General features: G+C 46.6%; 1 protein-coding gene across 2 annotated transcripts in view; it reads left to right on the top strand.

Moving 5' to 3' along the window:
* The window catches only part of LOC133358165 (uridine phosphorylase 1-like), a 34,259-nt gene that overhangs the window by 3,167 nt on the left and 14,225 nt on the right, over positions 1–16,867 (top strand). Inside the window, exons 1-3 of one of the 2 annotated variants that reach the window (XM_061576386.1) lie at positions 4,003–4,056; positions 5,766–5,799; positions 6,730–6,784. In XM_061576386.1, the coding sequence (XP_061432370.1) occupies positions 6,738–6,784 (47 nt within the window). In that variant the 5' untranslated portion in view covers positions 4,003–4,056; positions 5,766–5,799; positions 6,730–6,737. Of the gene's footprint in view, positions 1–3,967; positions 4,057–5,765; positions 5,800–6,729; positions 6,785–16,867 lie in introns of those variants that run through there. The other variant, XM_061576384.1, reaches the window with a different exon arrangement.

Genomic DNA, 16,867 nt, shown 5'->3' with positions numbered 1-16,867 from the left:
CCCTCACAGTCGGGCATATTTGCAAAATACACCACGCCGCCGTTGACCCTGGCCATTGACCGAGCAACCCAACGTTCCTACCAGCTCCCTCCGCAGGAATCTGTTTGTTGTACAGTACTGTACTATGTTCCAACGTCCATTCTCTCAGCCTTCACTATCCCGCAATGGCCAGCGTGTTGGAGGTCAAATAACTCCACAAGACCCGCACGGAGGTGGAGAAGCGCTCCATACAACAGTGGGTTGACAAAAGGCCTCCACTGCACGTGCACATATAGATCATTTACAGCTCTTCAAAACAGTTACTTAGGAGATCCAGACCCAACTGCTGCACGGTAAGTTTGTTATGTTGTAGTAATGACATCCATGTGTCGGCCCGGATTGCGGAGTTAACTGAGGGTCATAACGCTGACCCAATAGAGGGCGGGCGATGGTTTTACAATCTATTGTTGTTACGAAACATGATTTGGTGATGCTGGTTCGTTGGCAGTGGTGCACAAACACAAACGACAAAAACTCACAGTCGTCAATAACACTGACTTCAATGGAAAAATGTATTCGGCAGCTTTAGGAAACGACCCTTCCTCATAGCACATTACTAAATATACTGAGGTCCTGACATTAAATGTGTCCTTGGCTTGATTTGAAGCTTTCGTGACTGCAGGAAGAAAATAAATCACGACGTTTCGGGCGCAACACAAGCTAGTGTTGCGCCCGAAACGTCGTGATTTATTTGATTTTATACCTACGTGACTTTACCGAAAGAACCAAAGAGTATGTTCTTGGCTGTCGTAACGATACCATTACTGCCCTACGACATTGCAATGGTCATCTGCTGACCTTCCTCTTTTCCTCGTGACTCACTATTTAAGTTTATAACAATACAACGTTGACGCCTCCTTACCTGTACGCCCCGTCTCCAGATGCTGTGGCATTTGTACGCTGCGTGTACATGTTACAACCCGTTTTTTTATTGTGGAATCAACTGCTGGATGAGGACCTCAAAATAGCCTACTTGACCATAACTTCACCAAACCGGTCAGTGCGGGTTTGAAAGGCGGAGTACAGAACGATAGATTTTTAAGCACTTTCTCCCCAATGCGGCGTGACATCCGTCTGACGGTGGTGCGCGCACATCCGCACAATATCCAAGGCTCCAGTCGTGTCGTAAGCTCTCCGAGCTGAAGTTGGAGATTGATGAAGTTGGAGATTTAATCTCCAAACTTTCAATAAATCGGTGACAGCGCTACGTCGGCAGTGGGGCACAAGTACAATTAACGAAACAAACTTAACACACCGTTCAAGTCAATAACGCAGAGTTATTGGACGCTTAATTGGCTGTGTCGGGTGGTGGCGGGTTTAACGACACATTTATATTTATGCAATATCTAAGGCAAAAAACCTCTATGGACAATATTGATCGCGAATGCCGACATGTTAATCTGGGCACATTTATTAACTTATTTTCAGTAATTTCCAATTTGGATTTTAAAATAATAATAATTATATGCACCCGAGATTCCTAATGTGGCAGACAAAGCGAACCCCCCCAAATATAGAAGTCAAACTCCGCCTTATGGACTCATTGACGAATAAATTGGTGAGTTTTTTTTAAAAATCAACCTCAGACGCGATACGTCCAAATTGTCTTGCATTTCTGGAGCAGTGACACGGTTTTTTAGCAACTAAAAGTGTTTATGTACATTCGTGTTACGTGTGTATAGACCAGCATTGCGTTACCGACAATCCGTGTAATCCCAACGCTCACGTTTAATGATCTTTATTCTAGTTTGGCATTCCCCTTCCACGGGTGCAAATACTCTTTTGTTGACTGCCCTCAAGGCACAGGTGCAAATACTCTTTTGTTGACTGCCCTCAAATAATGGTTGTGATTAAAGCATTGTCTTTTACAATGTGTAATGTTCCCAACGTATTTGGCCTGATGTACTTCCTCATTTAGTCGTCAGCCATGTTCTGTCCACTGGTAGATGAAGGAATCCAATGTTTTCCGTGGATGTGTGATCCGTTTCTCGTATATACATCACACTAAATAAAATAAGTTAATTGTATTATGTATGAGTTCACTGATGTATAACATTCCGCGAATGAAGGCTCCGAGTTTGACCATACCTCACGGGACTCAGTTGCTTGTGTTGCGATCGAAACGTCGTGATATATTTTTATAATTTTTTCTATCTACGTGGCTTTACCGAAAGACCCAAAGAACATGAATTCCTGCCTCCACGAAAGCTTTAAGTCAAGTGATAATACAGCCATTGTATTACAAACACGAGTACTGTAGTGCATTTTAGTGTCTTAGAACTATACCGGTTATGTAATCCTCAATAATTGGTCGCAGATGTGGGTAGTGGACACAGTGGTACGTGTAGAGCGCTATGATTAACCCATGCATCTCAGATGATAGAGAAACATTGAGTCGAAAGCAGATAAAAAAAAATATATATACCGTTTTATCAGGATTATAAGACGCACTCATAACCTGTGCCCGGTGTGTATAAACGTTATACAGATCTGGGCACACACAAGCACCTACCAGATTATTACACAGAAGACAAACCTTTACTTTGAAATACAGGAAAACAGGGGGCATGCATATACCTTATTCGGAGAATACGGTCATCCAAAAAGCTAACACTGCTACAGTATGAGAGATACATGCTAAGGACGTGCCCTGGTGTGCCCACCACTTAATTTTAACTTCGATAAAGAGGAAATGAATCACAGCAATTCCCTAGACATGTAAATTTTAAACAGCGCAGTGACACCAGTAGTGTGCGTCACTGAAGTTAACAGGATGTGGCCAACGGTTAAGAAGAAGTTTGTTTTTTGGCTCCGTCTGATCGTTTAACTGCTTTGTGACTTGAACCTGATTATACCACACGGTTCCTCAGTTCCGTTCTCGGCCAGCATGGCTCAGTACTCAAACGTGAACCTCGTCCTCCTGGGGCCCAGCGCCTTCACGAAACCCACAGTGAACCCCAGCAATCAACCCCACGCACCGCAAACATCGCACATGGGCACCTTGTATTAATCCAGCAGTGAGTTGACAAAAAGCTGCACATGTTTGCGATTAATGTGTCATATATAGAGGACTGTAATGTGGGTTGGTGTTTAAAATATATGGTTAAGGATGAACCGATTTTCATTTGATAGTATCCTGAAAAACCTAATTGATTAACTATTTCCTGATAATAGTTTAACTAATTTTATTTCGGTTAGTTATTTTATAACTCATTGCTTTGAGATTCTACGAGAATATGTTACTGTTATACTGTATATAGCCTCTGACCAAATCACCTCTGACGCAACCTAAGCCCGTCAATTCTCGGAAGATAAGCAGCTTTGAGCCTGGATCGTTACCTACATGGACGACCACCGTGCATTACCGATATCCATAGACTTCGGGGTTACATGCCCATTCGGCAGCTGTGGGCAGTGCAGGGGTGTGGGTGAAGGGGATCCATCGTTGTCCAGTACTATCCCCCAACATCTATGCTTCTCGCCCTGAGCAATCCACACTGGGCCAGCGTGGTAAAGTATGGTCAAAATAACCCCCACCGCGGCCCGTACGACGCGGGGTTGCGTTCATTCAGCAGTGGACTGACACAAAAAAGGCATAGCCTATGATGCAGTGACGCACATGACCTGAAGCACACAAGGAAATTCCTTTCATATTACGGCACTGCATTGGAACGTCACGACTGGACAAACCTCCACTCGGACGAGCTCAGTGGCTGCCAAGATGCTTCACGCTGCTCACACACCTCCCACTCAAAGACCAATGGGGACCATTGCTTGCCTCGTGAACCGGAGGGAGTGTCTCTACTGGGGGGGGGGGGGGGTTGGGTTGGAATGTTTTAAGAGCGTCACGAGATGGATCCGTGAAGTGGTCAGTTCGCGTGAATTATGTGGTTTTGTGAGTTGGTGGGTGTGTGTGTGTGTGTCATAGGGGTGGTGTCTCTATAAAGACCCTAGGAGTCCGGGTTGCTTGCCCAATAGAACGCGTGATCGCCAGCTGGTCAGTCGTCTTACAATCAGGTACGTGGCAAAAAACCGGAGTGACAGCTCACTTTATTTTGTATTGAGGGGCTTAGGAGGAGGAGAAGGGGGGGGGGCTTTGTGTAAAATTAATATAATAATTGGCATGCCAACTACGTGGACTTTTTTTTGGTACGATGTGTCGATGAACATTATGCATTATTTATCGAATTGTTCACAAAATAAATACTACGTAATTGTAACGTTTGTTTTTGGGAGAGGGGGAGGGAGAAATGTATAACTGAACACAAGTGCTACATGTTAATAGTAAATATATATACACAATATTTAAAACTGTCGTGAGAATACAATATAAAAAGTGCTAAACTCATGTAAGGAAAGTGCATTCATCACATACGCGGTACACAAAATCACGGTTATGTAATTGCCGGCTTTTCCATCACGTGACAGTTACAGGGTGCTTGTTTGACCATACTTCACTACATTTGTCATCACGAGTTGGTTATGACGGGGATGGGTACACCCAGACCGGCTCTGATATCACTTGGCAATGGTGTCATTCATGGCCGGGAATTGAAATTAGGTTGCCGAGTTGTATCGCTCATAATAAAGGTTTTTGGGTTAGATCGGGTAAGTATCAACGTGTCGTTAACCGGCCACCACCCCACAGTCAAACTTGAAAGGTTTTCCACGTAAACAAAACATCCCAATTAGTTACTTTTGAGTATTGTGACGTTTTTGCTGGTAATTATCGAGTAGCTACCACTGCACCACCGCTCCCCACAACACCACTCAAAACTAAATTTTCATTTGAAAAAAATCCGTTTTATATTGAGCTGTGAACTTGACCATATAAACTTTTCATGCTTATACATCTTTCATCTGTCATGATTTTGCCATTTTTATAATTTGCTTAAAATTGCAATTTACTTAATTAATACTTATAACACGGCATCTATGTAAATTAGCGTATACACATATATACCACAATATAGACCAACAGAAGGACTGTATATCAGTGGCGGCTCGTCAAAAGAGGGCGCAGGGGCGCCGCCCCCATCAATATTCAAGAAATATACATATACAAAATTTATATAAAAATACATAAATAAAATATTTTTTTCATACGATGTGCCGGCTGGTAGTAAGAAAAGCATCAGCATTTAATAAAAACTGGCTTTAATCGGTCAACTATTTTCTATGTTTTTCAATGTGTTTCATGCGGGGCACCGGACAAATGGATGTCTATGTGAGACTTTAAATTTTCGGACAGCATGTGACCTGAAGCTGGTCTCTAATTGGTTTCTTAAAGATTCTCCTCGGGGCGCAAGTCGTTGCGTCCCTGGCCAATCAGAATTGGATACATGTTATTTTATCCAATCTGATTGGTTCTCGTCACCTGTCATTCAAATTTACGCTCTGGGCCACTACTGCGAGTGCGCAGGCGACACCACTTTGACACTTGCTAGGCTGATCAAATTTTTTGTGTAAACAATGGCAGCAGTTCATCCAAATTCTCTAATTTATTTACAAAAAAACCCTTTCACAAGGCTTTCGCTGGAAGAAATAAAAAAGATAAAGGATCTCGGACAGGACCAACCCGATTTACAAATCCAGCAGCAGGCCAGTGACAGAGGACGAAGCTACACACGAAGCTTCACCCGCGCTTGTTATGAGAAACGGAGGTGGCTGGCTGGATGTGATGTTAGCAATTCTCTTTTTTGTTTACCCTGTCTTTTATTTCAAAGTGTCGGCACTGAAGTTTTGTGGACAACGACGGGGGTAAGAGACCTCAAACATCTCTCTGACAAATGCAAACGTCATGAAAGTAGCCGCAGCCATATTGATAATAGCATGAAACTAACGTTTTTATGTTCAAGTAGGAAACATGCTTTTTGGTACTTTGGTCTGAAATGTATATAAAAGACAAACATTTATGTTCAAGTAGGAAACATGCTTTTTGGTACTTTGGTCTGAAATGTATATAAAAGAGAAACATTTATGTTCAAGTAGGAAACATGCTTTTTGGTACTTCTTTTGTAAATAAAGATCATCAAAATTTATATTCAAGTAGTCAAAATGGTTTTTGGTACTGCTTTATATTTATTTGCCCCCCTCAATAAAATAAAAAAAATGCGCCCCCCCAAAAATAAATATCACCAGCCGCCACTGCTGTATATATACCCATATATTCTATCGAATTACATATAATATTAATGCTGACATGTTTGACATTCCACAGGTGGAATTAAAAGTTCAAAGGATTTATTTCCTCTTGTAGCTTGCAGTTGTTTGTGGCGTGAAGCGAAACTTCAAATGTCCTCGTCAAGTGCTTTGTTTCCACAATTGACTCGAGCAGTTGCGATGCAAGTCTCGGTGTCGGTCATATTTCAGAAACCCGACAGGCAATCCCCGTCTCACCTGCTATGAACCCAGCGACCCGAGTTCGATTCCCGCTCACGACCAACACCGCTGACGATTATCTGATCCGGTCCTGGCCCTCCCTCAGGTCGACTCGGCCTCAAATGAGTACCTTGTGCGGTGTGTTAAAACATCGCCACTAGGGAGACAAAGGCGACTGGGCGTGGTGCTGACCACATACCACCCCTCGCGTGGCGTTCCGGCCTTCATAGGTGCTACTCGCTCACAGCACTTGCTCCTTCAGTCTGTTTCGGTGATACGGGGATATTGTATTTGTTTTTGTTCATACAGATCCTAAAATGTCACCAATCCTGACTCAGAATGAAGGGGAAAACTCCAGTACAGAGTGAGTATTGCTTTCCGCATTTATAAATTATTTCGTTGAAATTTATGAAATTGATTTTATTCTGCCAATTACGCATAATGTACGTCGATTACCATATAAATATGCATTAAATAACCCCCCCCCAACTTCGCACAAGAGTTGTCATCACATCTACGCCTCTATTTAAGGAACGAAACAGGTGAACTTCTCCAGAAATCTGTCTGTCGCCTGATGAAGCTAGTTGTAGTTCCTGTTGAAACGTCGTACTCAGATTGTAAATGTTGTGGTTTGGCTCTCCAACACACCGGTGTGCTGTACTAGTGACGAATTGGCATGTTCTGTTTACGTGACAAACCTTACTAGTTGGCTGTGTCGAGTGGTGGCAGGTTTTGCGACAAATTTATATATTTACAAGATCTAACCCCCAAAAAAAACCTGTATCATGGATTATGATTCTTAATTGGTTGTTGGGTCCGATCGCGCGAGCATAATGCCATCATTATTGTCGTACACCCTCCTCCACCCAACACGGCCAAATATATCAACGTGTCACGTGACCAAAACATGCCAATTGATATTGATTTCAGTAAGTTGAAAGACAATGCATGCGAAATATGACGTAGATACAACGTGTCGTTGGATATTTCAACCTTGTTTGTTCTTGGTCACTTTTACACATCTTGTAAGCAAGCCTTAGTTTATTGCCGAATACCTTCCGAGTAGACTGGAGTCAGCATGTAACGCCAGCCACAGCATATGGAACGTGGCGTTGCCGGTCGCCGAACAATTTTTCTGCTTGGAAGGTCACGGCTAATCAGTGGCGGCTCCTGCAAAATCTCTCAGGGGGGGCAAATGTCTGGATGATTGATAAGGATAAGGTCCACCCATGCAATGGATAAATTAACAGCTTAAGCATGTAAAGGCAACTTCACTTCTTTAATATTAATGAAAAATAAAGTGACTCTTACAATACATCTTGTTTGTTTCTATACTCACTATTAAAACAAACCACTCAAGTTTATTTTATTAAAGATTCCACTAGATTTTGATTTAAAACTTTCGTGACTGCAGGGATTCATCTTCTTGGTTCTTTCGGTAAAGTCACGTAGAAGGGAAGTAATAAAATAATAAAAATAAAACATAATAAAATTATTCTCACGACGTTTCGGCCACAACGCAAGCAGCCGTCCTCAGGTGAAAACCAGGTCCGTCGAGGCGACAGAGTCTGAGTGAAACAGCACACGAGCTTGGAGCATATATATAAGCTGGGCACCTTGACAAAGGAATTTGCATATCAAGAGGAATTTAGCATATTTATGGGAAATGCAGGAATGTGATTAGTACTGCCAATGCATGTGCATTATGCAGGATTAACAGCATCAAAGGGAGCTGCAGTTGCTGCTGCTGCTGCAGTTTCTGCTGCTGCTGCAGTTGCTGCTGCTGCTGCAGTTGCTGCCTTATCCATTTTAATATAACACTATGTATTATTCTACCCACCCTAATGTGTATCACACAGCTATATATTTACTATACAATTACGACACCATACATTACTCTGCACACTGCACCATGCCAGTGAGTGGAACGTTGTGGCCGAAACGTCGTGAGAATAACTTGCGTTGTGGCCGAAACGTCGTGAGAATAATTTTATTATGTTTTATTTTTATTATTTTATTACTTCCCTTCTACGTGACTTTACCGATTCCAAAGAACACAGGATGAGATGTTACTATCCTTTGTGCAAGCACTTCCAAGAGTTCATGAACAGTGAGCCTGGTGAAATTTGGGGAGCGCATCGTCAGTAGTGGTGTTTCGGCCTTTCATACTATACACCCTCTCCAAAGGCGGCCAGCGACAGGGTGATCAATCCTACGCTTGCGTCCCATTCCCAATTAGTCATAGGAGTTGCCTTGTTGTTGATAGCCAACATCCCATGGGACTATGCATGGCAGGGGCGTCCTCCTCCCTGAGTCAAGCATTGTGGACTGCATACCTCCTGGCCCACTCACTTTGGGGCCCAGCTGGGGTCTTTCCTCTTCATCCAGAGCCACTGACTGCTGCCTTCTGCCGCCTCCGATACAGCTCTGATTGCCGAACGCTGGCTCTGGCCCTTAATTCCCAGGTCTCTAAGCAGTCTGGTTGTAGATGTTGCCACAAAACCTCTGCAGCCCACCTCCACTGGTCGGACTTCTGTGTTCCAGCCATGATGCCGTGCTTCGGCAGCTAGATCGGCATAGCGCAGATGTTTTTGCTCATAAGCCTCATCTACTGAGTCCTCCCAGGGTACTGTGAGCTCAATGATGAAGACCTTCTTGAGCGAACTGGACCAGAGCACCATGTCAGGTCTTAGGGTGGTGGTTGCGATCTCCGGAGGAAACACAAGTTGCCGGCCAATGTCAGCTAGCATTTTCCAGTCGCGGGCCAAGCGCAGCTGGTCTCGCTCTATTGGTGTAGAGCCGCTCTTCGGTGGTTTAGCCCCTTCGCGGACAAAGGTCGTCCGTAAGGGGTGTGATGCTGCTGGGGGTGGTAGGGAGTTGGTGGCAGCTCGCTTGTCCTCCAGGGCGGACGCAAGGTTTTTAAGGACTTGGTTGTGACGCCAAGTGTAGCGTCCTTGGGTGAGGCTTGTTTTACACCCTGTGAGAATGTGCCTGAGGTTGGCTGGCATGGAACAGAGGGCACAGTCCGGATCTTCACCATACCATTGGTGAAGATTAACTGGTGTTGGAAGGATGTCATATGTTGCTCTGATGGAAAAGCTCAACCGCCTCGCTTCCATGGCCCACAGATCCTTCCAGCTGATCTTCCTCTTCTCCACACTGTCCCATCGAGTCCACTGTCCTTGTTTGGCAAGAGAGACTGCCTTGGCCCACCTTGCAGCCTCCTCCTGATGGCGTACTTCCTGCACTACCATCTTCCGCCGCTCTGGTGCAGTGGCCTTACTCCAAGCAGCACGGCTAGTTAGCCCAAGGCCTCCTCTCCCTTGCTGAACATGACCCACAATGTCAGCTGGTCTGAGGGCTGCTGTTGCCTCCTGGACTGCTTTTCCTGGCCTCCATTTGCGCCCAGTTGCCAAGGTCGGCGCGTTGTTGCTCACCACTGGGTCTCGAGATTCATTCAGTGTCATCTGGAGCCTGGTTTTTGCACACTTGAATTCCTCGGTTAGACTGGTGAGGGGCAGCTTGAGGACACCATCTCCATAGAGGCCTATGGTGGTAAGGCATCGTGGAACTCCGAGCCACTTCTTTAAGTAGCTCGTGGCTCCTCTTTCCATCTTCTCCACTGTTGAGATTGGAACCTCATACACTGCTAGGGGCCACAACACCCGGGGTAGGAGACCAAACTGCAGACACCAGGCCTTTAACTTTCCAGGTAGCTGGGTGTTGTTGATGGACTGTAGGCTACTACTGATGTCTTTGCGCAGCTGTTGCACCTGGTCTTTGTCCTTCAGGCTTGCATCATACCACCTTCCAAGGCTTTTTACCGGCTGCTCAGACACTGTTGGGATTTGGTCATCTCCGATGAAGAATTTCAGGTCACAGAGTACTCCCTTCACAATCGAGATGCTGCGTGACTTGGATGGTTTAATCTTCATACGGGCCCAGCTGATGTTCTCCTCGAGTTTTCTGAGCAGTCTCCTGGTGCATGGGACAGTGGTGGTCAATGTTGTAATGTCGTCCATGTAGGCTCTGAGTGGAGGGAGGCAAAAACCAGAGTCGACTCGCTGTCCACCAGCAACCCATTTTGAGGATCTGATGATAACCTCCATTGCCATTATGAATGCCAATGGAGAAATGGTACATCCCGCCATTATACCTACATTCAGGCATTGCCATGAGGTGGTGAACTCTGAGGCGGTGAAGCAGAACTGCAGATCCTGAAAGTACGACTTCACCAGGGTTGTGATGGTGTCCGGTATGTGGAAAAATCTGAAGGCAGACCACAGGAGTTCATGGGGCACAGAGCCAAATGCATTGGCGAGGTCGAGGAAGACTACATGGAGGTCCCTTTTCTCCACCTTGGCCATTTGGATCTGGTGCCAGATCATGCTGGAATGTTCCAAGCAGCCAGAGAACCCTGATATTCCTGCCTTCTGTACAGATGTATCGACGTACGCATTCCTTTGCAGGTACTCGGCCATCCTCTGGGCAATGATCCTAAAGAAGATTTTACCCTCGACATTCAGTAAGGAGATTGGGCGGAATTGGCTGATGTTCACTGCATCCTTCTCCTTAGGGATCAGGACCCCGCCTGCCCTACGCCACACTTTGGGTATTATCTTCTTTTGCCAAGCTGTTCTCATAAGCCTCCAGAGGAACCTCAGAACGTCTGGTGCGTTCTTATACACTTTGTACGGGACTCCATTTGGCCCCGGGGCTGATGCTGTTCTTGCCCTTCGAACTGTGTTTTCCACCTCTTTCCATGTCGGAGGGCTGGTCTCAATATGATGTTCCGGGGGTTCAATGGGTGGGATATCTGATGGGATGGCCAGATGTTCATGTCGCTTTGAGTCAAAGTTTGTTGTTCTCAGGTGCTCTTCTAGGTCTTTCTTTGTTGTTTTTAGAACTCCACTTTTTTCCTTCGTGAAGAGACTTTTAAGGAACTTGAAGGGATCTTTATAGAATCGAGTTCTAGTTTGTTCTTTCTTCCTTCTGCGCTTCCGTAGGTTCTCTGCTCTACGGAGGGATGCCAACCGGGTTTTGATGTCAGCCTGAAGTGCCTCTATGCCCTCCTTTTCCACTTCCGAGGCTTTCTTCCACTGTTTCTTAAGCTGTCTCCTTTCTTGAACGAGGCGCTTGATTTCTTGTTGCCTCCTGGACACTGGTGGGGTTGGGACCTTTCTCCCGCCTTTTGCCTCTTGCACTCCAAAGCTTTCTGCCCCGTACTCATAGATGATGTCTCCCATCCTCTCCAACTTCTTCTCCACTGTGCCTCGAAGTTTCTCGAGGGTCAAGGTAAGGTCAGTATTCACTGTTTCCCACAACTTCTTGTCACTGGCGCCAGGCCACTTCACATACGGTCTGTGCCCTGGTAGTCTCCTCTCGATTGCAGGTCTCGGAGGCTGGGTGAGTTCCACTCCTGTTGTTGGTTCCACCTCAGTTGTTACTTCGGTGCTTGAGTTTACGTCCTCCATGACAGTGGTACTGATGCACTGCAAACTATGGTTTGCGTCCAGTTGCTGTGCTTCATTCGACTGATTTGATCGCTTTCGCAGAAAGTAATCAATGCGAGGCCTCTGTCTCTCTTTACCCAAACACCCCTTCTTCCCCTGGTGGATCCTCAACCCATGGTGTGATGTAACTTTCCTCCAACCACAGACACATACCTGCATCTGTTTGTGGCCTGCTGTTGCAGCGGAACTTGTGACAGTTGCTGTGGTGTTCTCTTGTGCTGTGCTCTCATTACTCGTAGTCGTTTCCGGTCCAGTCGTTACCATGTTGTCAGTCGATGAGTCATCTTCCGCCCCCGCTCTCGCAGACTCTAGGGGTATTCTCGTATGTTGACTTTCTGTAGCTAAATCGGGTGTTTCCAACATACTGCGAAGCATGGGAAACTACAGAAATGGGAAGCTAACCCATGACTGTCCCAGTGGGGTCTATTCCCTCCTGTCAGCCGTCTCTCCGTGCCGCCACAAGGACTTTCCCCTGTTGTCAGCTGATCTTTCTCAGCAGTCACTGGACAAGTCCAGATATTCAGATTCCAAAGAACACAGGATGAGATGTTACTATCCTTTGTGCAAGCACTTCCAAGAGTTCATGAACAGTGAGCCTGGTGAAATTTGGGGAGCGCATCGTCAGTAGTGACCCTTTGGTTCCTAGGGTGTTTCGGCCTTTCATACTATACACCCTCTCCAAAGGCGGCCAGCGACAGGGTGATCAATCCTACGCTTGCGTCCCATTCCCAATTAGTCATAGGAGTTGCCTTGTTGTTGATAGCCAACATCCCATGGGACTATGCATGGCAGGGGCGTCCTCCTCCCTGAGTCAAGCATTGTGGACTGCATACCTCCTGGCCCACTCACTTTGGGGCCCAGCTGGGGTCTTTCCTCTTCATCCAGAGCCACTGACTGCTGCCTTCTGCCGCCTCCGATATAGCTCTGATTGCCGAACGCTGGCTCTGGCCCTTAATTCCCAGGTCTCTAAGCAGTCTGGTTGTAGATGTTGCCACAAAACCTCTGCAGCCCACCTCCACTGGTCGGACTTCTGTGTTCCAGCCATGATGCCGTGCTTCGGCAGCTAGATCGGCATAGCGCAGATGTTTTCGCTCATAAGCCTCATCTACTGAGTCCTCCCAGGGTACTGTGAGCTCAATGATGAAGACCTTCTTGAGCGAACTGGACCAGAGCACCATGTCAGGTCTTAGGGTGGTGGTTGCGATCTCCGGAGGAAACACAAGTTGCCGGCCAATGTCAGCTAGCATTTTCCAGTCGCGGGCCAAGCGCAGCTGGTCTCGCTCTATTGGTGTAGAGCCGCTCTTCGGTGGTTTAGCCCCTTCGCGGACAAAGGTCGTCCGTAAGGGGTGTGATGCTGCTGGGGGTGGTAGGGAGTTGGTGGCAGCTCGCTTGTCCTCCAGGGCGGACGCAAGGTTTTTAAGGACTTGGTTGTGACGCCAAGTGTAGCGTCCTTGGGTGAGGCTTGTGTTACACCCTGTGAGAATGTGCCTGAGGTTGGCTGGCATGGAACAGAGGGCACAGTCCGGATCTTCACCATACCATTGGTGAAGATTAACTGGTGTTGGAAGGATGTCATATGTAGCTCTGATGGAAAAGCTCAACCGCCTCGCTTCCATGGCCCACAGATCCTTCCAGCTGATCTTCCTCTTCTCCACACTGTCCCATCGAGTCCACTGTCCTTGTTTGGCAAGAGAGACTGCCTTGGCCCACCTTGCAGCCTCCTCCTGATGGCGTACTTCCTGCACTACCATCTTCCGCCGCTCTGGTGCAGTGGCCTTACTCCAAGCAGCACGGCTAGTTAGCCCAAGGCCTCCTCTCCCTTGCTGAACATGACCCACAATGTCAGCTGGTCTGAGGGCTGCTGTTGCCTCCTGGACTGCTTTTCCTGGCCTCCATTTGCGCCCAGTTGCCAAGGTCGGCGCGTTGTTGCTCACCACTGGGTCTCGAGATTCATTCAGTGTCATCTGGAGCCTGGTTTTTGCACACTTGAATTCCTCGGTTAGACTGGTGAGGGGCAGCTTGAGGACACCATCTCCATAGAGGCCTATGGTGGTAAGGCATCGTGGAACTCCGAGCCACTTCTTTAAGTAGCTCGTGGCTCCTCTTTCCATCTTCTCCACTGTTGAGATTGGAACCTCATACACTGCTAGGGGCCACAACACCCGGGGTAGGAGACCAAACTGCAGACACCAGGCCTTTAACTTTCCAGGTAGCTGGGTGTTGTTGATGGACTGTAGGCTACTACTGATGTCTTTGCGCAGCTGTTGCACCTGGTCTTTGTCCTTCAGGCTTGCATCATACCACCTTCCAAGGCTTTTTACCGGCTGCTCAGACACTGTTGGGATTTGGTCATCTCCGATGAAGAATTTCAGGTCACAGAGTACTCCCTTCACAATCGAGATGCTGCGTGACTTGGATGGTTTAATCTTCATACGGGCCCAGCTGATGTTCTCCTCGAGTTTTCTGAGCAGTCTCCTGGTGCATGGGACAGTGGTGGTCAATGTTGTAATGTCGTCCATGTAGGCTCTGAGTGGAGGGAGGCGAAAACCAGAGTCGACTCGCTGTCCACCAGCAACCCATTTTGAGGATCTGATGATAACCTCCATTGCCATTATGAATGCCAATGGAGAAATGGTACATCCCGCCATTATACCTACATTCAGGCATTGCCATGAGGTGGTGAACTCTGAGGCGGTGAAGCAGAACTGCAGATCCTGAAAGTACGACTTCACCAGGGTTGTGATGGTGTCCGGTATGTGGAAAAATCTGAAGGCAGACCACAGGAGTTCATGGGGCACAGAGCCAAATGCATTGGCGAGGTCGAGGAAGACTACATGGAGGTCCCTTTTCTCCACCTTGGCCATTTGGATCTGGTGCCAGATCATGCTGGAATGTTCCAAGCAGCCAGAGAACCCTGATATTCCTGCCTTCTGTACAGATGTATCGACGTACGCATTCCTTTGCAGGTACTCGGCCATCCTCTGGGCAATGATCCTAAAGAAGATTTTACCCTCGACATTCAGTAAGGAGATTGGGCGGAATTGGCTGATGTTCACTGCATCCTTCTCCTTAGGGATCAGGACCCCGCCTGCCCTACGCCACACTTTGGGTATTATCTTCTTTTGCCAAGCTGTTCTCATAAGCCTCCAGAGGAACCTCAGAACGTCTGGTGCGTTCTTATACACTTTGTACGGGACTCCATTTGGCCCCGGGGCTGATGCTGTTCTTGCCCTTCGAACTGTGTTTTCCACCTCTTTCCATGTCGGAGGGCTGGTCTCAATATGATGTTCCGGGGGTTCAATGGGTGGGATATCTGATGGGATGGCCAGATGTTCATGTCGCTTTGAGTCAAAGAACCAAGAAGAAGATTCCACTATGTGGCGATAAATTATATTGTTGGATGAAACGTGCTTACGTATGATGACGTAAGCACGTATGATGACGTAAGCACATATGATGACGTAAGCACGTTAGGGCTTGCCCTCCCGGAAGCCATAGAGAATGCATTGGAGCGCCCCCGTTCGAAAAAAAACATCTTTCAATGTAAGTCTATGGGGCCACTCGGGGCGATTCTCAGCCGGAGTGAAATCGCCCAAAAAGAGGCGGTACTCCACAGAACGTGACATGACGCTGATTGGACTATATCCAGAGGCTGCAGTGACGGCTAGCGTGACTCTGTGGTTCAATGACATTGGTGGTGCGTCGCCCAATCGCCCTAATGAAGAAACCGCCCCTGCGGCTAATTCAGTGTTCTTCACTCCTTTTCAGGAGGCCACTTTCGCCAATAAGCCATCAGTTGCGAGGGCTGCCACACATTTGAAAATTCTCATTAATTGGTTGAAAACATCTTAATGTAGAGGGCCGTAGAGCTGGGGCAATTGATGGCGTGGGCTCAGGGCCTGGCTATCCTTGCAGCTTGTCTGTGCTCCCACGGCAATTGAGATGCAGTTTGCATGGAGGACGCTACGTAAAACAAAACGTATTTTGTGTTAGATCCGTTAAAATCAATAAACAAAAATAATTGAATACGTGTGATGTTCATCCCATTCGTATAGTGCAAGACTATCACAAATGTGTTGTCTCACAGACTGGACTGATATTTTCTAGTTGTAGGGGACAATGTCGCTCCGTGGTTTTACCCAATTAAAGAATTCGTCGGCAATTTTACGTATTAGTCAAATTTGAAACGTGACACAGACACGCACATGGCCGAGTGTGTTGCGAATAACGTCACTGGATTTTTAACTTCACTTCGAAGCGAGTTGGTGCATTTTGTTAGTTTGTTAATGCACCTGTAGTGTTAGCCACGGCAGCTTACGCGTCTCGAAACCGTGACGATCTGCAGCAAGTGCTGCTCCTCGCTAATTTCACCGCCCATTTGCGTGTTGTGTGCGTGCCCAGCACCTCGCATCAGCAATGATCAAACATAGCAGTTACAAAACGAAATGTACTTAATCACACAAATTGTAGTTCGTGACCCGTATTGGTGAACTACAAGACTTTAGAATGTTTGTCGACTGCGGATTTGTGACAGCATTAACATTAACTTAGGTGCGAGTTTTTTTGTACAATCATTTATTTAACACAGCTTTATATAAATGTTATAGTAGCTGTACTGTATTGAGTCCAATGCCTTAAGTAATGCCACGTTGGCGAGATGTTAACTACCTCACCTGGTATACAAGAGGTCATGGGTTCGAGTCCAACCCCGACGCCTGTATATTTGGGGTTTGCATGTTCTCCCCGTGGTCACGTTGATTTTTCTCCGGGTCCTTCTGGTGTTTTCCCCCTCCACATTTTAGAAATATATGTTGATTATTTGGCTGCTATAAATGTCCAGATAAGCCACTTCGTTGAGCTATCACTTGTGGACAGGTCACTTCTAAAAAAGAGCCACATAGCTATACTCATTGATTCTTTCGGTGAAGTCACGT

The sequence above is a fragment of the Lethenteron reissneri genome, chromosome 7 (assembly GCF_015708825.2).
Source record: "Lethenteron reissneri isolate LAM-NWPU_2019-01 chromosome 7, ASM1570882v1, whole genome shotgun sequence".
In the NCBI taxonomy this organism is placed as follows: Eukaryota; Metazoa; Chordata; class Hyperoartia; order Petromyzontiformes; family Petromyzontidae; genus Lethenteron; species Lethenteron reissneri.
Note: the sequence above shows the minus strand (reverse complement) of the source record. Positions and strands in the feature narration are given on the sequence as shown.